At 44.9% G+C, this 26,779-nt stretch overlaps 1 protein-coding gene across 1 annotated transcript in view; it reads right to left on the reverse strand.

Moving 5' to 3' along the window:
* Positions 1-25,105, reverse strand: part of TAPT1 (transmembrane anterior posterior transformation 1) — a 65,517-nt gene extending 40,412 nt beyond the window's left edge. The window contains exons 1-2 of the mRNA XM_030864273.3: positions 24,316-25,105; positions 11,749-11,879 (exon numbers count right to left, since the gene is read on the reverse strand). Coding sequence (XP_030720133.2) covers positions 11,749-11,879; positions 24,316-25,105 — 921 coding nt within the window. The remainder of the gene's footprint in view (positions 1-11,748; positions 11,880-24,315) is intronic.
* Between the last annotated feature and the right edge of the window lie 1,674 nt (positions 25,106-26,779).

A 26,779-nucleotide genomic window follows, 5' to 3' on the forward strand; every position in this document is an offset into this window, starting at 1 on the left:
ATTCTTTTTTCATACTCTTTTTGTTGTTGTTAATTAATTTTTGGCTGCTTTTGGTTCTTTGTTGCTGTGTGCAGCTTTCTCTAGTTGCGGCGAGCGGGGGCTACTCTTCGTTGCGGCACATGGGCTTCTCATTGCAGTGGCTTTTCTTGTTGCAGAGCACGGGCTCTAGGCACGTGGGCTTCAGTAGTTGCGTCATGCGGGCTCAGTAGTTGTGGCTCGCGGGCTCTAGAGCACAGGCTCAGTAGTTGTGGTGCACGGGATTAGCTGCTCCATGGCATGTGGGATCTTCCTGGACCAGGGCTCGAACCCGTGTCCCCTGCATTGGCAGGCGGATTCTTAACCACTGCACCACCAGGGAAGCCCTCTTTTTTCATATTCTTTTCCATTATGGTTTATCACAGTATTCTGAGTATAGTTCCCTGTGCTGTACAGTAGGACCTTGTTGTTTATCCTCCCCTTCACATTTTAAACCAGCCCAGTAAACTCAGTGGGCAAGAAAAAATCTTCCCCCCACTGTGTGCTGACCACATAAAGACCACCTGGAGCTGTCGATATGACAGATCTCAATATTAAAATGGAAGGAGGGACTTCTCTGGCGGCACAGTTGTTTAAGAATCCGCCTGCCAATGCAGGGGACACAAGTTCGAGCCCTGGTCTGAGAAGATCCCACATGCCGCAGAACAACTAAGCCCGTGCGCCACAACTACTGAGCCTGCACTCTAGAGCCCGCGAGCCACAACTACTGAGCCTGCATATCACAACTACTGAAGCCCGCGCGCCTAGAGCCCATGCTCTGCAACAAGAGAAGCCACCACAATGAGAAGCCTGTGCACCGCAACAAAGAGTAGCCCTGCTCGCTGCAACTAGAGGAAGCCTGCGTGCAGCAACGAAGACCCAACGTAGCCAAAAATAAATTAATAAATAAAATTTAAAAAATAAAATGGAAGGAAAGCAAGTGGCTGTGATCTAAAGAAACTTCAACTGGGTGGAAAGAAGGCATCCATCTATGTGAGAACATGCAATACACAAGTAAAGCAAAAGAGATGCCTTTCAGGGTTTAGAAACATGGAAAAGTGACCCAACTCCTCTATCTACTGTTCAGGTGTTAACTTTTTTCACAAAGCACAGCATTCTCTTAAATTCTTTACAAATGAAAATGAGAAAACTTCCCAAAAAAGTAAACAAGATGTAATCCTGAAAACATTCATCCTTGAGGGAGGTAAAGAAACCCCTGCTGGGCTGAGTGTGAGCCTGGCGCCCTACTGGGCGCTGGAGGGCATCTCATTTAATTTACCTGGTGATCCAGGAGTCTGAAGGAGATGTGCCAAGAGGGACTCCTGTGTCTTCCATCCTCCAGGCGAGTGGTGAGTGCTGACTACTTAATCCCCCATCAGCTCTTGAGCTAGTGATTTTCATCCCTGCTCAGCACATGAGGAAACCACAGCTCTGGCGGCTGAACACCTGCCCAAGGCTGTGGGTCAGAGTGAAGGAACTGGCCTTCACGCCTGGGTCTGTCTGCCTCAAGGCCCTACATGTTCTCTTTGAAGCAGTTTAAGCACAGCAAAAAGATCTTACTCCCTATTTTTGCTAGGCATAGGAGTTAACGTAATTTTCTTTGTGCTAACTTGTCTTTTGCCAATTTGCCTAGTGTCATAAAAAATGTAGAAATAAAAGGCATTTAATGAATCAAATTTACAAAAGGCATAAACATTTCACACATATAGATTTACTGCTAGCTTTGAAAATGTTATCTTAATAAAATAAAAAGGTTTGAGTATATATTATTAACAAGAATAACGTGTACTTTCACACCTTCAGTTAATTGGTATGGCATCTTGATAAAATAGGCAAGTACTATTTCCTCTTCATTTGGACCAAATAACCATAAAGCATTCAAGCAGTCTTAAGTAACAGCTAATGAAATCGGCCCTGAAATACACAAGGTGTGACTATAAAGCAATGAAATTGGTGTCATATGCCACCCTGTTTCGAGAAGCACAAAAATCTCCTTTAAATGCCACTTGAAATTTCAAAATAAATAATGTTGTGGCTAAAACCAAAGAAGCACCATGCTTCTGGAACATGCCTCTTTAAACCACGGGTGAACATCCGTCCTATCAGCTGACAGTCATGCCTTGCGCACTGGACCCTTGTTGCTCTCTCACCCCATTTCCCCATTTCTCTCCTCCTCTGGTACTGCTGCTCCAGCCCCACCTCACTTTATCCATCTTGAAGAAGGCGGTATCTTACTTTAGCTGTATCTCACCTTTACGGGGGGCAGGGTGGGGGAGGCCTTATAAATATGTCATCTCTTTGAACTGGCCACTACATGAATAACAGAATGCAGAAAACCAAAGCATAATGGAGAAACTTCAAGAAGAAACCCCACACTGGAGTTTTTGGCTTGTACCTCTTTTCCATTCCGTGTTATTTTCCCGGGGATGGAAGACAAAATGCTACAGAAGGTTTTGTGTGAAAACTTTCCAGAGCTAGCTCAGTCTTTGATTTGTTCCTCCTTCTCTCTCTTAACGAAACATATATTGCATGCTCTAATGTTCCCTGGACTTTCTGTCTGGCGGGAGATCTTGTGTGCAAAGGCTTCAGAAGCCTTTTACGGGTACTGGGCAATACGGCCAGGCACTGGCCAGGTGCTGTGCACAGGGCCTGAGGGCCTCCGTCCATCCTCACCTCCAACCCGAGCACGCCGCCCCTGCCCCGACTCTGCAGTGAAACTCGGGAGCTTGCCCAGTTCCTGAGCAGTAGAGGCAAGGCCAGTAGGTCTGCAGAAGACATGGCTTTGAAACTGAAGCACTATTTCTACTGAAGACACCTGTCACTCAGCCTCAACCTCGCCACTGGATTTGGCTTTATATGTTTAAAAAAAAAAAAAAAGATTTAACAGAAGTTTTTAATAATTGAACATCAATGTTAAAACTACAACAATTCTGTAACACTTCTGGTCAACAAAACATCACACGCTAGTGAAAATGTCCACAACCAGCTCTTACCACACTCGTTGTGAACCTAACACTATTGCTCTTAATCATATGAAAAATACTAGCCTCAAAAGAAATAAATAAAATGCCAGCCTCTCTCTGTGGAGAGTGGAGCAAGGTTTCTTAACCTTTTAAAAATGCTTCCTTTTTTGACAAAAATCTCCTGCCTTCCTTTTAATGCCATTTGAAATTTCAATAAATGTTATGGCCAAAATTAAAGCACAGTGATTCTGGAATATGCCTCTTTGAGTTGCACAAACCATCTTCTGGCAATTCTGAATCTACCTCCTCCACCATGACCACAGAGTAGTGTCCAGAGCTGAGGGCGGCTGCTCTGGGGTGGGAGTTGGGAAGCAGTAGTAAAGCAGGAAGGGTGTTTTCTTTCCTTCCCCTGGTCTCAGTTTATAAAGCTCTGGGTCTACTCCTGTCAGAGCAGAACCCGCGTCCTGCTTAATTCTACACGGGGGTTGAAAGGTCATTTAGGAAGGACAATTTCTCCAGGGAATTCAAATCTAGCGAGCGGGACACAGACTGCAGAGTAAGGGCCGGACGAAGGATGTGCTCTGGATGCGCTGAGATCAAGTCTGAGCAGCGAGCTGGGGGCAGTGGGGGGTGGTGGTGGTGAACTTGGGATGGGCACCTGGGGGAGGGAGGAACAGCGTTAGCAAAGATCTCCCACCAGGAGACAAGATGGGTACTAGCTGCCGCCAGGCACAGAAAGGAGGAACAGCATTTCAAGCAAAGACAAGAGCGTGCTCGGGTGCAACGTGAGTGGGAGGCTGTGTGGCCAGAATGTAATCATCAGATGAGAGGGTCAGGAATCTGCACAGTTAACCACTAAGGGGCACAAATCTTTATCCTGTGCTCTGGAAGTTCTCAACAAACTCACATGCGGGGATCAATTAAAAGGATGTCAAGGAGACTGGGTTATCAATAAGGAAGTTTACAAATGACTGACTTTGAAAGCAATTACTGCTTCAAGGTCATCCCTATAATAAAACAATTTTTATTCATCTGAATTCAAAAATTCATACCCCTGGGAAGTCTGCACTCTAGGAGATGGAAAAAAAAGGGATTACAAGGAGCCAAGTACTTTCATGACAGGTAAAGCCACATAAACGCATGTGCGTACAGAAAACAAGGTAATTTTGATAAAAGGCTTCATAACAGTCAACTTATGCCTGACATATTTAACACAAGGAATACATTTCTTCGGAGGTAAATAAATATATTGAAGATTTTAATTTGTAGAAAGACTGCACATGGAAAGATCTTGAGATTTTCCTCCTTCTCTTATTTTTAGTCATTGTTGAATACTGTAATATTCTAAGCACTTGACCTGTATTAACTTACTTAGTCCTTACAACAACCCTTGCTTGAGGCAGGGGCCATTACTTGGTATTCTGCAAGGACAAACAGGGCTGTGATGTACAAGGCTGGGTGTGCCCTCAGGACCCTATGGCACATTTGCGAGGTCTTAGCAGCTGCTGCAGGCTACAATCACACACCTTCTAGACTCAAATCTGCTTTTTTTAGGGAGCGACCAGCAGCACTGCAGCAGGCTGAGAGAAGCAGCAGGAACAGTTACGAAGGAGAATACTAGTCTGAGGGAGACAGCACAGTGGCCTGATACAGCACGATGGAAAGAGAGAGGAAGAGAAAGAGCTTAGACTGTTTCCAAAGCTAACGTGACAGAAATAAGTTACTGATCCAAAAAGATAAACATAGCCCCACAGTGCCAAGGTCACAAATTGTCTTTTAAACACATCAGTGAATGGGACGGAGGCCTGAAGTCTTTGGCTGGTTGCCCTAGAACCATCTGATGGATCCTATGTGCCTAAGAGGTACAGGGCTGACACCAGGCCAAGGAAGCCCTGGATGCCTGGGCCATCCCCCATCACCTCCAAGACCTCCCTCTGAAGTGGGCTACTCGTGCCCCCGCCAAAATGGATCTGCACTCCCACCTGCCCCACGCCAAGAAGCGTTAGGAACGGTAAGACTGTCACACAAGACACGTGGAAGCTGCTGTCACCACTGCTGCAAGCCAGGGGCGCCAAGCGTCAGGCAGGCCAGGAGGAACACCAGCCAAGGCTGCCGAGATGCTGACATGAGCAGATACCCCAGGCTTTCCGGTGTCTTAGTAGTCATGTGGTGGACGTCTTGAGTCAGGGTGTGTCACAAGCAAGAGCTGCATCATGAGAACAATTTAGAGGGATGATTCCCCACACGTTTTCATGAAAATTAGAAACCGAGTAGGATGCCCCAAAAAATCACTGCCATAAACAGATCTAAGTACTCTCATAACAAAATCTCAGGACTGTTTTATTGAAATAAAGGTGAAACATTGGCTATAACTACATTTTCTTAATATACACTTACACTGTGAAACAACAAAAAGGCTTTATATATTTTCACTAAGTTCATTATTTTGAAAGGAACTTTTTGAATTATTTTTTCCTAAATGTTATTACCCCTTCCAACTCTCAAAAAAGCAGAACTAAGTTCCTCCACTAGAGATGTAAAATTTCCCTGCTGTGAACGTTTCCATTACTCCCATTTCCTCTGCCCCTCGTCAGCAAACTCATTCACACGGTCATGGACTACCCACCCTCCTGAGATGACCTAGTCCAAGTGCCTAATCTTAGACGAAGAAAGTCAAAGCCAAAGGAACACCATGATCGGGCTACTGGGCTCTTCCCTGCAGACCCGAGATGAGAAGCTAAGGTTGTTCACCTCGACCCCAAGAGTTCCCTCTGTGACAGTAACCTCTCCCTTCCAATAATAACAAAGTCTATGCCCCAAACACAGTATTCTATACCTACTGTATACTTATATCTTCAACCTGATGAACTTAAGTAGTTCTATTTAAGACTAAGCAGTTGGATTCAATTTTCTAAAAAAATATATTAAATAACTATAACATACAAAGCATGGTAATGATGAAATAAAAGATTGTCAAAAAGCACAGAATTATAAGGTAAAGTCAAAAATATATTTTCATTTTAGTTCTACCTCTTATGATATAGGCAAGGTTACATAAACATATGTAACTACAGAAAAGTAATTTTGATAAAAGGCTTCATAATAATCACATCCCACATATGACATGTATTTAACACGAGGAATAAATTTCTTAAGAGGTAAAATTAATCAATTGATTTTTTTTTTTTTTTTTGCTGTACGCGGGCCTCTCATTGTTGTGGCCTCTCCCGTTGCGGAGCACAGGCTCCGGACGCGCAGGCTCAGCGGCCATGGCTCACGGGCCCAGCCGCTCTGCGGCATGTGGGATCTTCCCGGACCGGGGCACGAACCCGTGTCCCCTGCATTGGCAGGTGGACTCTCAACGACTGCGCCACCAGGGAAGCCCTAATCAATTGATTTTAATCTGAAGAAAGAGCGTACTTGTGGAGGGATCTTAAGCTCTCCCTGCTTCTCTTATTTCTAATTCATGTTGAACATTGCTATGTTTCAGAAGCAGAGCTCTGAGGGGTGGATAACCCGATTATCATTCTCAATCTGTTTCTCCCTTTGTTGGAAAAGCATGATATTCACTGGCCTAGTCTCCTGTGCAGCAGGGATGGCTGTGTGACTCAGTGGCTAATAAGACATAGCGGAAGTAAGCATGCTGGGGCACCTCTGGGAAAGCTTTAAATTCTTTATAAAAGGGACAGTGGAAAAGGTGGCACTGTCCATCTCCTCTTGTTTCTGATTATAATGCAGATGTAATGCCCAAGGTTGCAGCTGTCATCTTTCTATTAAAAGGAGGACTGAGAGCCAATTTGCCAGTGATGGTGAAACAGAAAGATAAAAAGAACTTGAGTCCATGCTGGCCTCATTAATCCGCTGGAACAATTAAGATCTCCTTCCTCTTCACTTGTTAAAAATTTTTTCAGGGCTTCCCTGGTGGCGCAGTGGTTGAGAGTCCACCTGCCGATGCAGGGGACACGGGTTCGTGCCCCGGTCCGGGAAGATCCCACATGCCGCGGAGCGGCTGGGCCCGTGAGCCATGGCCGCTGAGTCTGTGCTCCGCAGCGGGAGAGGCCCGCGTACCGCAAAAAAAAAAAAAAAAATTTTTTTCAAAAACCTTTTAAAGTCACCATTAGGTATTCTGTTACCTATACAGCTAAAAGTATTCTTGAGAAATAAATTTCAATTTCCTCCCAAAGCTAGTCTAAACTCCTTAGCCTAACCATTCAAAGTAACCTGGATCCAGCCCAACCTTCCAGTGTACCTGTCCTTTCTTGTGTGTTCCTAGCAATTTTCCACCTCTGGATCTCCCTAGTACAACCACCCCTGTCCCCGCCACACAGGCTGTAAAATGTACAGAAGTGACCTTTCTCCTCATCACCCTGCCATTACCTTCACGAGTCTTATGTTTATCTCTCTACTCCCACACTGTAAAAGTGCCTGGAACACAGTGAGCACTCAAAACAAAGACAGAGGAAATTAATAAATAAATGCATGAGTGAGCTGTATCTCTCTAAATTAGTATTTAAATACATTAGGGAATTTTAAAAAATATGGGGTTGGCCAAAAAGTTCGTTCCGGTTTTTCTGTTAAGATGTTAAGGAAACGTGTAACACCTTACGGAAAAACCCGAACGAACTTTTTGGCCAATCCAATACTATGCTGAGCATTTCTTCACTACTTCCTGCAGTTTTGGATTCACTCAGATGACAAAACTAGCCCTTGGACAAGGGATGATTTCGTACATGGTGTGGGGTAAACTGTTCCTATGCGGTCAAAATGCAGAACACACACTAGCACATGCTTCAACCAAAACATGGGTTGAAGGTGAGATCTGTCTGGGCGTCTACGTGGGACGGCAGAGTGTGGCAGGAAGAGGACACAGAACTTTCATGGTACTTATACCTCAGGAGGCTGCTGATGGGATTTAATGCTATTTCATTTCAGGTGCTCAGGACAGTGCTAAGCATCTAATCCTTATTTGATAAATGCTATTCGTTTTATTAGTAACACAGAAATGGATGCCAGAGATGGGATGTAACTGGCCAAGCCAAGTGGGGTAAGAAGCAGTGAAAGTCACTCACCAGGAATTTCCTCTCTGGGAAACTGGTGATCCCCTGCCCTGGTTCCACCAGCACCTGATTAAAGCAACCACTGTCTATCCTAACTGTCAGCTCCAGCCCCGTGCCTGCTGAGGTCAGACTTGAGGGCTCAGCAGAAAATGTCAGGGTGTAAGGTATGTTATCTCTATGGCCATTAGCTAAATCCTCATGAAAGAGATAAGCTTTACCCTAAGACAGTCTGGCTAAAAAGAGGGAAGAAAACAGTTTTCCCTAAAGGCTCTTTCTGCAGGATGTCAGCAATCCAAGAGGGCTGAGAGTCAGAAAATCATGGCCCTTGCAGGGTTAGAAAAGTCGTTTATTAGCTAGCAAAGAAGGAAGATGAAAGTATAGCAGGAGATGAAAGAGGGACACAGGAGAACCTTGAAAATCAGTCCTTTCCCAATCACTTCCTGCTGTACTCAGCCCAAGATGACAGCTACCCCTATTGCAAATGAGACTTCCACTGGAACGCAACCTGGGGACAAGAAACCTTTCAAAATTTTTCTTGCTCTCCCAGGGCAAGGCATTCCCAATTTGCTGAAGAGAGGCTTGTAAAGATTTTAAAACACTTACAGAAGGCTCACCACATAGTTAACACACAGATGAGAAAACCGAGGCGCACGGACAGAAGTAAATTAATCAAGGCCCCACAGTTAATAAACTGTGGAGCCAAGATTCAAGTCCAGGCAGACTACCTTTAGAGTTCATGCCCTTAACCCACGTTGCTATCCTGGCTCTCAGTTCAGGATGCACAGAAAGTACAGTTCAGCCTCCTCCTTGTAATGGAAGAGAAAAACACAGCCCCCAAAGTGGACCACGTAAGCAGTTAGCAGCAGATCTAGGACAAGAACCCAAGGGGTGTGTGTGGGCACAGGGGAAAAGGGATTGTGGAGGAAAAGAGGAAATGTTGCCCCAAAGCCAACAAAATGCTCCAAAATTTCATACGCTTACCTAAGATTGAAAAGTTCAAATGTAAAAAAGTGCTAATAATTGGAAATACTATTTTAAATATGTAAGCAATTCACCTTTATTAAATGTCAAGTATAATGTGTTTATCCACTGACACAAAAAACATGGGTTTTTTTTTTTGTTTTTTTTTTTACAATCATTAAACAGGTTCGGTAAGAGATACTAAGCTGACCTTTCTCTTGACTTTAAAGTATAATATGCAGTAATTACATGCTTTATAGTATCTGCAATCCCTGTAGACGCAAAGTGCTCTTTAATTATCAACTTTCTCTTCCTGCAAAGGTTAGGTGAAAATATATTAGCATTTACCCAAAAAAACAAGAACAATAAAAAAACGAATAAGGTATTACATATTAGAATAGACAAACACAAAGGAAACCAATAAAAAATAAATTAGATTAGCGTGAATATCTAGATAGCCTCTCACCTCTCACAATAGAAGTCTGAAGTGGGATCCCCACATATCAAATAAAGGCCTTAGAGAGAGCAGAGTGAATTCATGCTGTTTTGAGAGACATTTAAGCCTGGAATTAAACTGAAATCTAACTTTCCTCTGTGCTTCACTTAGTCTTAGAAGAAGAAATTGCTCTAAACTGAAAAAGAAGACATTCTTTCGTACATTTTAAGCAGTAAAATTGCTAAAGTGTTGTTCTAAGAGACTAAATGAAAATTTCCTAAATAGGCCTAAAGCTAAAAGCCTCTCTCATGGGAAACAGGATTAGAATAATTACAACTGTGCATGAGCAGTGCCCATTCAACTTTTCTGACGTTAATACATTTTATACACATAGAAGTGAGACCTAAGTTTTAAGAAAAAATACTTACCCTTAGCACAGGCAATGAATGCAATCTGATACTTTTTCTATTCTTTAATTAAAAAAAAATAAATCCTAACTGATTAGTAACCGTATGGGTTACTCCACCTATCAGTGGTCCTGTAACGGACCACAGTTTGAAAAACAATGGTTTATACTGCAGTCCCAGAAAGACCTGCAGGGATTTCCCCCAGAAGACAATTTAATACAGTAACAAACATGAAACGCTTACAAGTTTCTGTGAGAAATCTACCCAGAAACCTGTCTGTGATTTCAATGTTGCTAGTAAAGAGAGAACGATGGGTGTATTGAACCTGCCTCTGATGAGGTGACAGAATTACGAGAGGATGCTGCCATCACGCACTATTTCTGCCACAGGTGGGATGATAGAAGGGGTCAGATGGACACCTCTCCGTGTCGAACCAGCTTCCCGGGCGTGTCCATAAAGTCTGCCTGTGACTGCAGGCAAATCCCTCTGTGCTCTCCCAGAGCAAAATGGGAGTCCAGAGCAGCTCAGACAGGTGGGCGGACGAGGCCGGCACTGTCCCCGACAAGAGTCCAGGCCGCAGAGATCCACGCCTCCAGCAGTGTCCTCACATTTCCAGCCATGACTTATCATTGGTAGAAAACAGTGAGCTTTGAAAAGCAGGTTAAAGTGTTTTAAGAAAGACACAAGACTTACCTTAAAAAAATTTTTTTTTTTCTCAAGCAAAAGAAACATCACCCCCTAGGTCCCTCCAGGACAAAATCTTAAAGCAACTCCAATACACAAAATAAGGTTGATGCTGCACCTGGGGAGGAGTGCTGTCGAGGGTGCCCCCCAGGCCTCCACCTCCCTCCTCACCTCCAGCCCTCACTCCTCCACAGAACCCTAGAACTCCCCAGAAAAGCAGCAACACAATAATAGCTACGCATGTTTAATGATCCTGACCAAAGGCAACAAGCTGTTTCATTGTCTCAAATGTCTGCTGGCTCCCTAGCTCTCTAAATCTCACCCTAATACAGAACTTTCCAAAGCTTCAGCACATGATGCGCCACTAAGAACCTACTGAAAGCAACATCTCACAAACCGGGCATCCTTCCTTTTCACTGTACCACACCTCTTGTTATTATAATACACTGAGAAAGCAACCCAACTCCAAACCAACCAAACTCTTCCGATACCAACTCCAATAGTAAAGTATGATTCTAGAGAAGTGACTGGAACATTACAAATTTTACGTTACTATAAAAGTATGAAAACGTGTTTCAGTATAGCTAAAGCTGAATTATTTCTTAATTCTTTCCTTCTTGCTCAGACTGGTCAACTCTATCAATGCAGACAGAGCGGCCTTGATTTCGTATCTGACCGGTCTTGATGGCCTGGGACACAATCAAGGGAGCGCCCTATGTGCAAAGATTTAGTGCTGCTATTACTATGTTTATCCTATGCTGAGATGTTTTCTGTGATGAAGGTGAAACAAATTGTCTCTTTTCTTTGAAGAAACTGTTTTTAAAAATGAGGGCTTTCTGAGAAACTGAAACCTTAAAAAAAAGGGTGCAATTAAATAATTTATATTACTCTGAATGGGAAGAAAACTGCTTCTAGTAAAACAAAACTGAAGAGAACTAAAGGAATAAGTAGAGAGCAATTCCTTGAAAAAGTTATTTGGGTGGGACACAAATGGGAATATGGTAAGTTTAATAAGTTGCAAAGTTAAAAATCACTGGATCTTACACTAAAAATACACTTTTAAAGACTCTTCCTGAATGGGAATTCCTACTCCCCCAATATATTTAATTATTTATGATCACGTTATTTCCAATATTTTAAAAACGCAACTCAAGCTGTTCACAATTTTTTTAATAGAATTAACATATTGACATCATTTTCAAAACGACGAGTTAAAAAAAAAGTACCTTTTCCAATTCTCTTGGTATTCGCATACAAGTGTACACTCTTTCTCTTCTTTCTGTATACTTGGCCTCATTATGTTCAAGGAAGTACCCTCTGGTTAGTTCAGCACTGAGGAACCTCAACAATGAAAGCTCTACAGGAAAAAAAAAAAAAATGACAAAACAAAAAGAACAGTATTTATCAAGGAACTTCCATGCTAGCTGGTGCTACAGGTAATGTATATGCAAAACAACAAGAGAATAAAACAAAGTAATCTACATTTCTGTGCCCAGAACTGAACTGCACACAAACCACCGGAAAAGACTGTTGAGAAAATTGCTGTTCTGTGTGATATAAACTGAAAAAGTCACAGGAATATAAAAGGGACGATTACTATGAGCCAGAATAGTTAGAAAAGTGTTCTGTGAGAGTCTAGTCCTGGGTCTTACAGGTGATATAGGACCTGGACTGATAGAGAGATGAAGGCAGGTAAAGGCACACACACACACACACTCAAAAGGGAGCCAAGTCACCTAACAGGCATTGCTTCAGCCCAAGAACTATCCTGGGTGAAGTACACAGACACTGGTGCAAATTCTTCCTTGTTCAGCCTCAGAGATCCTGCAAGTATCTAAATAGTGCCACTTCCCCAGGTGAAGGCTTCCCAACATGATGGTAATTATAATAAGTCATACAAAACAGAACCTCAACCCGATCTGAAAGACCTCCCTTTCCTTGGATTTGTCCACCTGTTTCCTCGGTTCCTCTGAGGCAAATTCACCCACAGTCATCTCATCTCAGCGGAGGAAAGAAAGGCCAAAGGAGGTGGAATGCTTTCCATTTGGCTGTACCTGGAGGACTTGAGATGAGAAGTAAGGGTGTTAATGCCTGATCCCAATCTTCCCACTGGGTGACACTTCTCTGACAGCCCAGCACCTCGGTGACCTCTCAGTCTCCAACTTCACAGACATCCCTACTTCTACTCTCTAGGAGGCCATCCTCTCTTCCAGAACTCAGCACACCAAAGGTTTCAAATTGTCCTCTTTGCTCTGAGCTGGCCTCGTAGTTCTTTTACCAAATACAGTATTGGTGTTCCCTCCAAAAAATGACGAAGAGGGGAGGTTGATTTCATTTACGAGTGATCGACCCTCATAGTTACGTCTTATGTGATGCTAGGATTTAAAGGTTGCAGGGATGGAGAACAGCGTATAGTCCAAAATACCCTTGAAAAGCCCTTAGGAAGACTCAGAAGTGGACATATTATCTCCCAGTGGGCCTAAAAACAGCTTACTTCCTCCAACACTGGGACAGATCGCTAGTTCTTTGAGCGTCAGGTGAAGTGGTTTGCTTATGTATAGAAGTTACAGCTTCCCCAAAAAAATTACACACATTTTTTTAAAATACAAGATTCATAACCCATTTGGAGAGTCAGTGATACCATGAAAGCTGTCTGAAACAGGAGACTGAAACAGATGGAGAGAAAACCGGACTTCCACCTACTGCAGCCCAGCGCAGGGGCAGGCCAAATCATCCAGTGCACCACGAGCACGGTACTCTCAGTACATCTGTGGTTGAAGCCATGTACACAAGATGTAAACTTCACTGCATATATTAACAGATGTTCAGACTAAAAGGCCTTAGTATAGGGACTTCCCTGGAGGCGTAGTGGTTAAGAATCCGCCTGCCAGTGCAGGTGGCACAGGTTCGAGCCCTGGTCTGGGAAGATCCCACATGCTGTGGAGCAACTAAGCCCGTGCACCACAACTACTGAGCCTGCGCTCTACAGCCCGTGAGCCACAGCTACTGAGCCCACGAGCTGCAACTGCTGAAGCCCGCACACCTAGAGCCCGTGCTCTGCAAGAAGAGAAGCCACCGCAATGAGAAGCCTGATCACCGCTAAGAAGAGTAGCCCCCGCTCACTGCTACTAGAGAACACCTGCGCGCAGCAACGAAGACCCAACGCGGCCAAAAATAAATAATTAAAATAAAATAAATTAATGAAAAGGAAAAAGAAAAAAAAAAGGCCTTAGTATAACCAAATCTGTGTAGAGTAAAATTTCTGGCTAGGAACTTTCTAATATGCTGTTGGCTGGCTAGGTACAGGACATGATCTACCGTCTGAAGGAGAGAAAAAGAGTCTTTTGAGCTGCAAAACAGCTAAAATGGAAAAGAAAGATCAAACAGTTATATGTGCACACAGTTCAGTTTTCCAATTAGAAAGAAAGGGATGTTTTAATTAGCTAATATCTAAAATATCAGTTCTTTCCTGTGAAAACTGGGAAGCAACAGGACATTCAGAGAGCGGAAGAAACTGCACTTACACAAAGTTTCACTGGCGCCAGCGAGCTGAGTCATGAGCCCCAAAGGTCACTTCACCATAACTGCTGAGCGGCATCTGCCGCCAGCTTCACATTCCTGCCTGCCACCCCCATCAGTGGCGCTCTGCTCTCGGAATCACCTTTGCTAACCTAAGTCTCTGCGGGGTGCCTCCTCCACCACCGGACCCTTAAGCATTTGCTGGTCGGTTCGGTGCTCTATTCACTACATCCGAACAAAGTACGGTTACAGTAAAATGCCAGCCATCCTTTAAGGCCATATTCTCTGATGTGTCATCAGCCACCTTCTCTTTTTCTTGTCTTTTTTTTCCTACACATACTCTATTTGGGCTGTCTAAGGTCAAAACCATCATCTAAATCCTTAAGTCACCATACCTTCAGCTCTGACTCCTGAGCCTGAACCAATATTTCCAACTGCCACCTGGAAATCCCAAAGGCACCTTTAAACTAGCAAATCCAAACACCACCTCTTCTCCACTAATCCCCTCCCCCTCCCCCGACCTCCTGCAGCCCTGCTGTTAGCTCAGGGCTCACCAGTGATACAGAGGGTTCTACGCTGGCGGCTTGGGGCCAATTCTGACCATCCCCTCCCTCCTCTCCCCAAGCTCTAATGACTCTTTCTCGAAATGTTTATTAACTGTGCCCTCTTCTTTCCGGGCTCAGCCTGCATTTGGTCCTCGTCCTCTCTCTCCAGGTTACTGCAGAGGATGCCTGACCGGAGCCCTCCTTCCGATCCTTTGTCCCCTCGGTCCCACCTGGCCTGGCGCCTGTCCGTGTGCACGCAGGCCAGCCATGGAAACCCTCTGGGGGTCGTGGGACCTCCAGGTGAGGTCAACACCTCAGCAGTGGCAACACCAGAGCCTTGCAGCCTTGGTCCCTGGCTATCTTTCCAGCAGTGCCGCCCTGAACTGCCTCCCTGAACCTCAAGGTTATGATTTCCTAGTTACATCACTTCTCACTGCTGGCAAATGTGTCAGTTGGATCACACTGTTCACTGGCCTGAGAACTCCCTTCCAGCCTCCACAGGTGAACATGTGCAGAGTCACCTGCCCCGTGAAGATTTCCCAGGTTCCCCAGGCAGAACAAGTCCTCCCCCAACTCAGCTCCACACGGTACATGCGTTTTCTTGTCTGGTGTTCTCCTCTACCTTTGCATCCTCGGGGTACAGCACGTAAGAGGTGCTCAACCAATGCTCGCTGAAAGAATGTGTGGATCAGAGAAGAGGAAGGGAAATCACAATGGAGGGTGTGGCAGAGAGAAAAACAGAATCAGAAATTAGAAGTGGCAAAAGCAGAGAGTAGCAGATTCTTGGGAAGAGAGCCCGTGACTGAGGCAGGTGTGTTCTGAGACTGGGGTGTTCTTAGCAGGGCAAGAACGCAAAGCTCCTGGTGTCTCACTGGACTCAGCAGTCGCCGGAGCTAAGGAGCCTCCAGTCCGTATGCATCCAAATGATGGAAAAGGTCCCCCAACAGGTACCTGTCCCTCGACCCCTAGGAGGACAGGGCACCGCAATGCAGTCACAGCTGGTGAGTGGCTGGGTGCATCGTTCCCAGTAAGTGCAGGAAGTTGGGGAGCGCACTAGTATCACAGTGTGTGAAGGAGATAAACAGGTTACCGTACAATTTTAAATTTTAAAAAGCAAATTAAGGGCTTCCCTGGTGGCTCAGTGGTTAAGAATCTGCCTGCCAATGCAGGGGACAAGGGTTCAAGCCCTGGTCCGGGAAGATCCCACATGCCGCGGAGCAACTAAGCCCGTGCGCCACAACTACTGAGCTCACGTGCCGCAACTACTTAAGCCCTCGCGCCTAGAGCCCATGCTCCGCAACAAGAGAAGCCACCGCAATGAGAAGCCCGCGAACCGCAATGAAGAGTAGCCCTCGCTCGCCGCAATTAGAGGAAGCCTGGGTGCAGCAGCAAGGGCCCAACGCAGGCAAAAATAAATAAATAAATGATTTTTTTAAAAAACTCAAATTAAATTAAAAGGTTGAGACAGCTGCATGTATGGTGAGGCCACTAAAGGAGGCTGTTCTCTTGCTCTCTGTACTTCCCCTGCCCAGCCAGTGCCTGCTTCACCTACATCTTAGGCACATGAGTGATCTTCCTATATACTTGCCTCAAGCCCCAGCTAGTGGCTGTTCTTATCAAAGGGGTAGTGAGGGGTGTGCCCCCTACTGGTTTCCCTGGTAACTAATGAGCCTACCTGGGGTCAATTGCCCTATAACTGGTAATCTCCCACTCTCCCTGACAGCGAAGACTGCCACCATGTCCTGCCTGCTGTCAGCCACACATTGTGGGATGTCACTCCAGGACCTTGCTTCACGTGTGTAAGATCCCCCATCCATTAAACTACTGATGTCTCTGTTGCTGAGTCCAGGCTCTTTCTTCAGTCTTGAAGCTGGGCAAGCACAGGGCTTGTAGGCCTGCAGGGTGCAGCCCAACACTGTACCCTTGTTTACTTAGAAAATTATCCTCCATAATGGTGCCTTCCCTGGTGCCCACAAGATGACTGAACTTCCACCATAATAAGGGTTTTGTTATGATGCACAAAGAGAGCACAGGATTAGCAATTAGAAGAAGGAAGTTCTGGCACCAGTTCTGTCACTCATTAGTGCCGTGACCCCGCTCCACTCATGGATCTCAATTTTACAGAAGAGGAAACCAAGGCTTGGAGCAGTTTTACAACACCTGTTACCTGCTTGCCATCCACAAAGGATGTTCGAGGGACTGAGAGAGGACTTGAATGAAAGGATATGAAAACTGCAAAGCATGACACAATGCTTGAACTACTGACTAGTAATTTCACATGATCTATAGTATTAACCAATTCTAGTTTGGTGGTTACCTAATGTTTACTGCTATTTCTGCAATCCTGTTTCCATGGATAAAAGGTAACACATCAAATAAGCATCTTTAACAAACTATATAACTTAAGTAACTAATTTTCCTTAAACAAGTTATAAAATATAAACCTATGAAAGTGTTTTAACTATATAGTAAATATGAAAAAGTGTCGTGTCAGGATTTTACCTCTAGAAATGCAAGAATTTTAGTTATAAACACCAATTTTGATTTTCCATAGAAAATTTAAAAGTAAACACTTAAAAATCAAATGATAAAACATGTTTTGAGTAGACACCTCTCATAACTATGAGACAGTTTTTATAATTATGCCCAATTTATAGATGACGAAACCAAGGCACAGAGAAGTTAAGGAGGTCTCCAAGGTCACAGAGCAAGCCAAATGGTAGAGCCAGCATTCAAATCAAGCAGTCTATCCTAAAGTGTGTGCTTTTTGGCACCAGATTATTCTATCACTGTCTCAAGTGCTTTTGTAAACAGGCCATTGTGTTCTGGAAAACTAGGTCTCCCCCCACCCCCCATCTTTGTGCTCCTGTAGCATTCTGGGTTTACTTCTATGAAGTTACACTGTTTACTAATCAGCTCCCTTACCAGCCTATGAGCTTTCTGAAAGCAAGCACCATGTACCCAGATCTTCTTCATGTCCGGCCAGCAGTGAGTTCTGAGTGTAAGGGCAGTGTTTGCCTACAGTTAACACCATACTAATGGCTGGGGAATGGTTTTAAAAGAAACATTAAAGCAATACTAACAACAAAAAAAAAAGCTTCATGGGGTGAAATATTTTGAAAGCTTTCTTACCTCCTCCTCCTCTTCCCCCACTCCTGGAGAACTGGCCCTACTTAAGGGATTAGGATCCTCCCGCTAGATGGCCTGGGGTAGTTTACAAAGGTCCTGCTCACACTACTTCATGAAATTCTCACAATTCTGAGAGCTAAAGAACAGTTAACAGCATTCACATTTTGCAAATGAAGAATCTGAGGCTCACAGAGGTTAGGAGACTTGTCCAAAGTCACTGAAAAGCTAAGGGGCAAGTTGGGAATAGAACCTGGATCTCTGAACTCCAAGTCCAGCGTGCTCTCTCCCCTGGACCATAATTATCACCCATCTATCTGACAATCGTACTAGAGAAGATGACCTAGCCCTGATCTGGCTTCAACCTGTCAGAAGGAGCCGTCTGATTCACGCTGAAGAACAAGATTCTGTTGCCCGGTGGCCCGAGCTCCTAAGGCACAGGGTAGTCTTGCCGCTCTGTCTGGTCTCCCCATCTCCAATCTTTTCCTGGCCATGGATATTGTCTGCAGGATGCTACTCAATCTTCTGTTCCAAAGTATAGCTGTGTTTCAGTGCTTTTGTTTGTTGCTGCTGTTGTTTTAAACGCTGTTCTCTAGCATTCTACAGACTTACCTGAACTCACTTGTCCCGTGATACTGGGTAGAGTGCCTGGCTAATGATTTAGGAAGGCTACTACTGTTCTTTGACCTGTGGGTGCCACTCTTCAAGAATTCTGCTAGCTAACTGAACCGTAACTTTTTCCATACCATGGTGATATTTCATTCCTTCTTAGCAAGAGTCACTTTCATTTGTTATGCCAAACATCTTTCTTTATAGTTTAAGTGCAAATTATTTTCCAAAATAAAATAATCCAATTGTTTATTTTCTGAATACCATTTGAACTCTTCAGATGTCAACCAATTTTGGTTCATTTATCCAGATCTCACCAAGAAGAAATATTCAGTAAAAGTCTTTTAAAAAATAGAAGTATTTTACTATTTATCAACAATTATAATAGAAATGAGCTTCTACATTTGAATAAGTTAGTCTTGCCAATTATGAATATTTAACACTAGGAAAATAATACCAATCATAAACCTGGATCAATTCTTCCAGATTATTTTTAAACAATATTCATCTACCACAGAATTGCCTTGTGATCCAGTATCTTAAATTGAGAAAAAGTACAGTATAAATGGTTTCTTCCTCATCCCTAAAAGAAGAAATATTGTTTAATTATCTTCTGAGAGAGCTTGTTTTAGAAATAAAAACTCAGTATAAAAAAGTATTAATTTGAAGTAATGAGTAATCATATATTTACATGTTCAGTAATATGTCTAAATATATCTTTCTTAAAATACCACTGACCATCAAAAACCTGTAAAGTAATATTGGTTAACTGCTAGGAAAATACTATGAAACATGCAAATCTCCACAGTCTTAAATAATGCAAAAATTTAATAGGCTTCATTAAAGTTACACTAAAATATTAGTTACAAGTTTATTACACAAATACAAAGGCACACCCTTGTACAAGGCCAACTAGGAATCAATGACAGCAATTCTGCTTTCCTAAGTCAAATACAGTAAAGGTTCCAGTCGAACTTTTAAGGTCCTCAAACTGTTTATAAATAATCTCACTTAGGGAAGTAAAGAATAGGTAGAATATTCATAAATTTATAGATGGAAAACAGATACAAAAAGAGAAGTGACTTTTTCCAAGGTCATAAGGTTACAAAGTAGGGGACTAAAAATGGGAACGAAAAATCATTAACTTGACAGTCAATGATACAGTCTTTCCAAAGACCTCTTTCTCTTTTATGCAAGCATCCCCAAAGTGGGCTGCAAATGAGCTGCTAGGACTGAATTTTGGAAGGTAAACTAGGTGGAAGGTAAACATCTTAAAAAGGTCAAGAATATTGAACCAGTCAAAGATCAAAATAAATAACTTTTCATTGCTTGTTCAGTTTACAAGTACTTGTTAAGTAAAGCAAGTGAGAATTTTCAAAGGAGAGCAATCATCTGTCAGAAGAGAAGAAGCTAATTTTACTTTATCTGCAACAGGGCTGTGTTCACTCCAAGTAATTTCTCAGGCAGTTTTACAATTATTCTTACTTTCCTTTGTAAATGAGAAACTGATTTACTCTAGAGCATAATTTTCAGAATCACAGCCTTTAATCATCCATCAGGGATAAGTTTGGGGCCATAAGAATAACTATGTAACATACTATAGAGGATCAGGACTGGTTAAATGAGAATGTATTTTAATATTCAAAATGTTAAATTTTCAAATACACAATGGGACATAGTGAATACGAACAGTTAAAACCCTTGTCCCACTCAAAATCTTTTGTGGGAGCTGCTAAAAAGGAGATCAGTTGGCTTTTCTGAGTTTTAGTCTTTCTTCCTGCCTCTGTTCATTCTCTTATGGAGGTAAAGCAAGAAGTTTAAAATGTAAAGAAAGAGGAGAGAAGCACAAGGGATGGAGAGCTCCAGAGTGACGAGTCACCACCTAAAAAGGAACAAAATGGGCCCATGGCACTGCTACAGTCAAAAACCATACTGTTCACCCATACCTTACTTCAAGTTCTTTTGTTTTACAAGCAATACCTATCCCTATGCATACTCCAATACCTGCATTATATAGGTATTGTTTCATCCTCACCAGTAGGTGTTATATTTATTTTACAACAAGTCTTCTACTGTTAAGTCTCCAGTCACTAGAGCCAACTTAGATACTTCAGATACTAAACTATTTAGTAGTGGAGTTATGAAACAGAGCCAAATGGATTAGGCAAGCATAGAGTCTACAAAGCAATTGAACAACTGAACCAAGCCAAGCACAGATTGCCTAATTCTTAGTCAAAAGTTGACTTGCTGGGCCTAGATTCCTAAATGGGAATATGGCTATACAGAAATTCTCCCACTTAGAACTTCTGCAGACCTGTGAAGTGGGGCACAAGCATGGAAACATAGTAATATGTACTTTTTTTTTTTTTTTTTTTTTGGCCGTGCCATGCAGCTTACAGGATCTTAGTTCCCTGATCAGGGATCAAACCTGAACAGAGAAAGCAAAAGCATGGAGTCCTAATCACTGGACCACCAGGGAAGTCCCAGTCATATGTACTTATTATCTGGTCTTATATCAAAAAGGACAATAGAAGTTGGTCATATTTTTAAGAAGAGGAAAAAAAGAAGACAGAAGAGATGAATCTGCGGTTCTTGATGACTACTATACCCAGAGTTCAAGACAGGTGACCACATAAGGCTACGGTGGAATACACAGTGACCATTATGAGTGAGAGAATGAAACCAGGAATGACGAGTGGGATATCCATTCCTATCTATGTTAAGGTTTAAGTACTAGAACCTGAGAAAAGTCTCAGCCCATTGTCAGGCTACATATAAGTCAGAGGGAGTTCAGTGAACAAAGTGATTAGAAGAGTTTGAAAAGACAAACAAAAAGAAAGCTTACCCTTGATGTAGCTGTATATATACAAACTAATATACATAAATATTCTACAAACCTATAAACGGGCTTCCTTGGTGGCGCAGTGGTTGAGAATCTGCCTGCTAATGCAGCGGACACGGGTTCGAGCCCTGGTCTGGGAGGATCCCACATGCCGCGGAGCAACTAGGCCCGTGAGCCACAACTACTGAGCCTGTGCTCTGCAACAAGAGAGGCCGCGATAGTGAGAGGCCCACGCACCGCGATGAAGAATGGCCCTCGCTTGCTACAACTAGAGAGAGCCCTCGCACAGAAACGAAGACCCAACACAGCAAAAATAAATTAATTAATTAATAAACTCCTACTCCCAACATAAAAAAAAAACTATCAATGAACACAGACAGGTATAAAATAAAAACAGGAACCTCAAACATTATGTTTTGAATTATTTTACTTGGATTCAGCGGGTGTGGATAATCACCTAATCTGTATATTCATTTACGGGACCGTAGATGGTTAGGGCAGGCCAACAAACGTCTAATTTATAAGAGTCCTAAATTCCTTGGGAGAAATGATAACGGGGACTTTGGAACTAACTGATGGTTCATGCCAACAAGACACTAAAATTATGACTTTCAAAAGGAAAGACAGGGCTTCCCTGGTGGCGCAGTGGTTGAGAGTCTGCCTGCCGATGCAGGGGATACGGGTTCGTGCCCTGGTCCGGGAAGATCCCACATGCCGCGGAGCAGCTGTGCCCATGAGCCATGGCCGCTGAGCCCGTGTGTCTGGAGCCTGTGCTCCGCAGCGGGAGAGGCCACAGCAGTGAGAGGCCCGCGTACCGCCAAAAAAAAGTAAAGACAAAGGTTGCCCTGAATTGGCAGGGGACGGGGGGGGTGGGGAAGACTAGAGTATCAGAGGCAGCACCAGAATATAAAAAATGGACATGTAACACCTTAAGTGCAAGCACCTAGGCTTGGAAGACATTTGATTCGGGAAGAAATATTTCTCACATGACACTAGGTGGTGCCACTCCAAGGCCCTCTGGCCCAGGGCAGCCCCTAGGTAAGAGTTTTCTAAATTCCGGACAGGAGAGGAAGGAAAGGATGCTGAGCAGTGGAAGGGAGCAATGCTGCAGGGTTAGGGTGAATGCAGAAGCCACTTAGCAGCCCAGGGCATTTCAGAGTGACTGAAAGAATTCTAATCTCCAGCGAGGATGCCCTGACCAGTGCAGCATCAGCGTTGGAGAGTGGGCACTGGCAAGGGCAAGAGCTGTGTAACTAGCGGAGAAGAGACAGACACCCGGGGGAAAGAACAAAGGGCCCATGTGCAGGCCCAGACACAACAACGCTGGCTGGTGACTCCAGCTGAAATACTCCTGGGATTCTCACCTAAGTCCTCATCCCCAAGAGCTGCCACGGTCATCTCTCCTCAACATAACGTCCAGAATTGGGGAAACAATGACTACCCCAAAGACTAAAGCCGGAAGTGTGTCCCTGATAACGACTTCCTGCAACTCTGGGTTAAAAGTCCGGCTTCAAACATGTTAAGTAAACCACGCTCCGTAACCCATGATGATGAAGAATGCACAGGCGGCGTGAAGTCAATGGAAGTCCACAGTACCAGATATCCAGACCCATGACCAGCAGGGCCACGGAAGGGGTGTTAAGGGTTACTCCAGAAGCCCAACATCTATGATCATCAAAAGGCACGTGACAACTTCATTTTTTGTGCATGCAAACAGTAACAAAGGCTTTTAAAATGTTGGCTTTCCTAAAACTCATAAATATTTCAAAGAAATTATAGTGAAACCTGGCTACATTTTTTTTCTATTTGCACCAGAGTGCTTTTAATTTTGAAGTCCAAGTAAGTAAACAGACAGCTAAGAGATTTAATACTTTGTCTTACTTAAATCTGACCAATTTAGAAAGTAAACACTCTCCCAAGCAAGTGTTTAACTGACAACTTAGAGTTGAGAATTTCTAAGTGGTTCATTGAAAAAGACAAAACAAGGCACAGTCTGTACTTAATTTTTCAAAGATAAAGTCCTCTTCAAAGTCTAACCTACGTCTACTTCTGATAATTAGCAAATCAATCAGGATCTTACCTGATCAGCCTTAAGTTAGCATTTAAGTACTCCCACATCTTCAATACCCGAGTGCAATCAATGATGCAGTAGCCTTAGTACTTAAACATTTATTTGCATGAACTGCAGGAAATAACGGCTAATGCAGCTCCTATTGTGTACCAGAAGCAAATTTTTAGTTGGAAGAAATTAATGTAGTTATGGGTCTGTTCCTGCTCAAAACTTAGAATTATTTAAGAATTAAAATGCTGTTATCACCCTATATTCAATGAAACATACATCTCAGTCTTCCCCTTTTTTAAGCTTAATACACAACTGCAATATGAATACAAATGCAACTTTTAAAAACTCCCTAAAAATAAGAATAAATTCCTATAGCTTAAAGAAACAACATTGTAACAATATGCTTAAAACCGGTCATTGAAATTAGGATCCACAAGTGCATCTTACGCAGCCTTTTTCTTTTTTTTCAATGTGGCTTAAGTTTCGGTTTAGGAAAAGTTCACAGGTAACATTTGCAGGAGTGCTAAATATTTATGTCCTGAGCAAAATGACTGAACTTTACGGTCATTATTACCACCTTGTTATCTGCAGCAGAAGAACACAAATTTAGAGGGCAAGTTAACAGGTTTCGATGACTCAAGTTCGCTTAAAACACAGAACAAAAGTCACCTTGACACACAGATAATGAAATCAGTCTTGCGTTTCTCAGTTCTGGGCTCCCTGAGACGTGGGGAGATGCTCGCCAACGTTATCGAGGCGTGAGGATACCAGGCGTTCTGTTTTGTTTTGAAAGACCTTTCAAAAGCAGGAAAGCGAGTGGGGACGAACTCCCCGGGCCACAGCCCTCTCTCTCGGACGCACCTACCTGGCTGGGCGTTTGCCGCCGGGGCCTCGGCGCTGCGCGCGGACCCGCCCGAGGAGCTGTCAGCGGCCGCGGAGCCTCGGGAGCTGCGGCGGCTCCGCGCGCCCACACCACGGCGGCCCCGGAGGCAGCGGCGACCCCGGAGCTCGCAGCCGGCAGTCCCACGGCGCCCCCCGCCCCCCTCCGCTCCCTCGCCGCGGCCTAGCGCCGCCCGCCCGCCCTTCTCACCTGCGCGGCTGCGGCGCCGCTCCCGCCGGCGGTCGCTCTCGTAGAAGCCCAGTGTCTCCGTGTGCTGAGGCGCCGGCGGGGGCCCGTGACCGCCGCCGCCCGGCTGCTCCGCGTCTCCGCGGCCTTCCCTCTCCGGGATGTCGGCGCCGCCGCCGCCGCCGCCTTCTCTCTGGGCAGTCACGTCGCCGACGCCCGCCATGTTCCGAGCACAACAAACCTTCCCCACCGCCTCCCTGCAGCCTCCCGCCCGGCCTCCTCCTCCGGCCGGCCCCCTTCCCGCCTCGCCCCGCCCCTCGGTGGAGCCCGGGCCGCCGCTGCCACTACTATCCGCGGTCCGCCGGCCGGCGCGCGCCATTAGCGTCAGCTGCGCGTGAGAGGCCGCAGCCGTCACGGCCGCCGCCATCTTCTTCCTGCCGTCGCCGTAGCGCGCGCTGGCTTCCCGCGCCGTGCCGGGCTCGGCCGTCTTGGGCCCAGCTGCGGGCTCCATGCAGCCGGGTCGCGCGGCCGGGGAGAGCGAGCGCCTCCGGGGCTCGGGTCGGGGCCCCGGCGGGAGCGGGGCAAGAGCGGAGGCGGCGGCGGCCGGAGGGTTGGCCGAGGCGCCCAGGGGCGGCGGCCGCTGCGCCTGCTGCCCGCTGTCTGCGAGGTGGCCGGCCGCTCGCCCGGGGCCCGTTTTGCAGGCTCGGTGCCCGGAGTGCGCCGGCGCCGCCCGCCCGGTCTTGGCACAGCTCGCGTGGCCGCGGCTCTGAGGGCCCGGCTCCAGATCCCCGACCCCCGCGAGGCCCGGCCCCATAGGTCCGCTATCTGGGCTCCATCTCCTCTGCATAGTTATGATCACCTGCCACATTCCCTGGCCTCTAGGTTTTTGTTGACAGTTTCCAAAGCACTTGGGCAAGGAGGAGCCCGGAGATGCTACCCAACAGGGGGGGCGCGGAGGAGAAGCGATGGTCTCAGGGACTCAGCCCGAGGAGCTGTGTGCTTTATACGTTTTCCGCGCCCGCGGACAAACTAGATTGTCTTTCGGCATTAGGGTTCGGATACAGCTCTTGGCCGCCGTGGTGCCCTTGCTCCATCACCTGGGCGACCTCTTTACTTGGGGTGACTGTCCTTTGCAGCTCAGGCGTGTGACTCCGCACCGAGGGCGGTGCCGAGACCACCGCCCCCGCAGGACTCCTGGAAGTGAAGATGCCCGGGGCTCGGGGAAGGGGCCGGGCACTCCATTTAGGGGGACCGTGACAGGTCGAGTTCTCTTCTGCCAACTTCACCTGTACCTCTGGTACCCTTTTGATTCGAAAACGGAAAACTGTAATTCTTCCCTTAGCATTAAGCTGTCTGGAAATTACCCTAGACCTAAACTTGAGAGCCAGATATAAACGGGTGTGAATAGAGCAAAGTCGATCTCGTGTTGATTCACCAAAGACCTTGAGTGTTCTGTTGTCACTAGTGTTCTGTTGTCACCACGAGTACCCACCTGGTTGCAGACTCACGGTGAGCTATTTTGGGCACCGTGCTGCGGGCAGCCGCCTAACAGTCTAACAGCAGGGTAAGAGACGGGCGAGCGACCAAGATGGACCAAAAAGGCCCCGTAGCTGGGAACTGGCCCTCGGCCGCCAGTGAAAGGAGGAACTGATGCCTTTGGAACATCCTTATTCCCCTTCATAAAATGGAACAGTTCAGAGGATGACATTTCTAAACATTCCTGTGACCATGAAATTCTCTGTTTTGGTTATATTTGGTCAAAACTGAGTCTTAATGAATCAATCAAAAACAAGTGCTCTGGTCAAATCTTCAGAATCATTTTGAAAATCAAAAGGTACTGAAAATTGTATGGCCTCTAAGATTCCTTTACAGCTCAGATTCTATTATTCTCTGATCTTTTATAGTGTAAAACCATCCCATTCTATTATGCACTGATTGTGAAGAAGGAAGTAGGCTTTTATTGCTTGTTTATGTCAGTTCCCAAGTGCTGTCTCACCACATTTATTGGCTTATGGCCCCTGCTTCTAACTCAACAGGAGCTGGAAGGGAAGGAATCTAAAATTCTGTTTCCTAAGGCAGCCAGTTGTAGGAATGGATTTCTCTCATTTTCTGTAATAGCCTGAGGAAGAACATGGTGTTCCAAGGCCTGTCTCTGTCCTTTAAAATAGTCAGCAAAGAGAGGGAGGGAGCAGTGTGTCCAGGCCAGGTCTGAAGGTGTTATAGCAGAGGAGCAAAGCAGAAATGGGAAAGCTGAAGCTCTTGTAGCTTTTCATCAATTGGGTCTTTTCACTGGAGCTGCATTATTTTATCTGACGTTTTGTGAAACTGCACAATTTCAAACACATAAGTCTAATATACTAAAAAGCATTTTTGAAATGAACATTAATATAAATAATTTTTTCAATTAACACTATTCTTTCCTTGTCTAGGTATTGATAATTAGATAATCAGATATCTTACTGTATATGAAAATTTTTCTCTGACTTAA

The sequence above is a fragment of the Globicephala melas genome, chromosome 5 (assembly GCF_963455315.2).
Source record: "Globicephala melas chromosome 5, mGloMel1.2, whole genome shotgun sequence".
Classification (NCBI taxonomy): Eukaryota; Metazoa; Chordata; class Mammalia; order Artiodactyla; family Delphinidae; genus Globicephala; species Globicephala melas.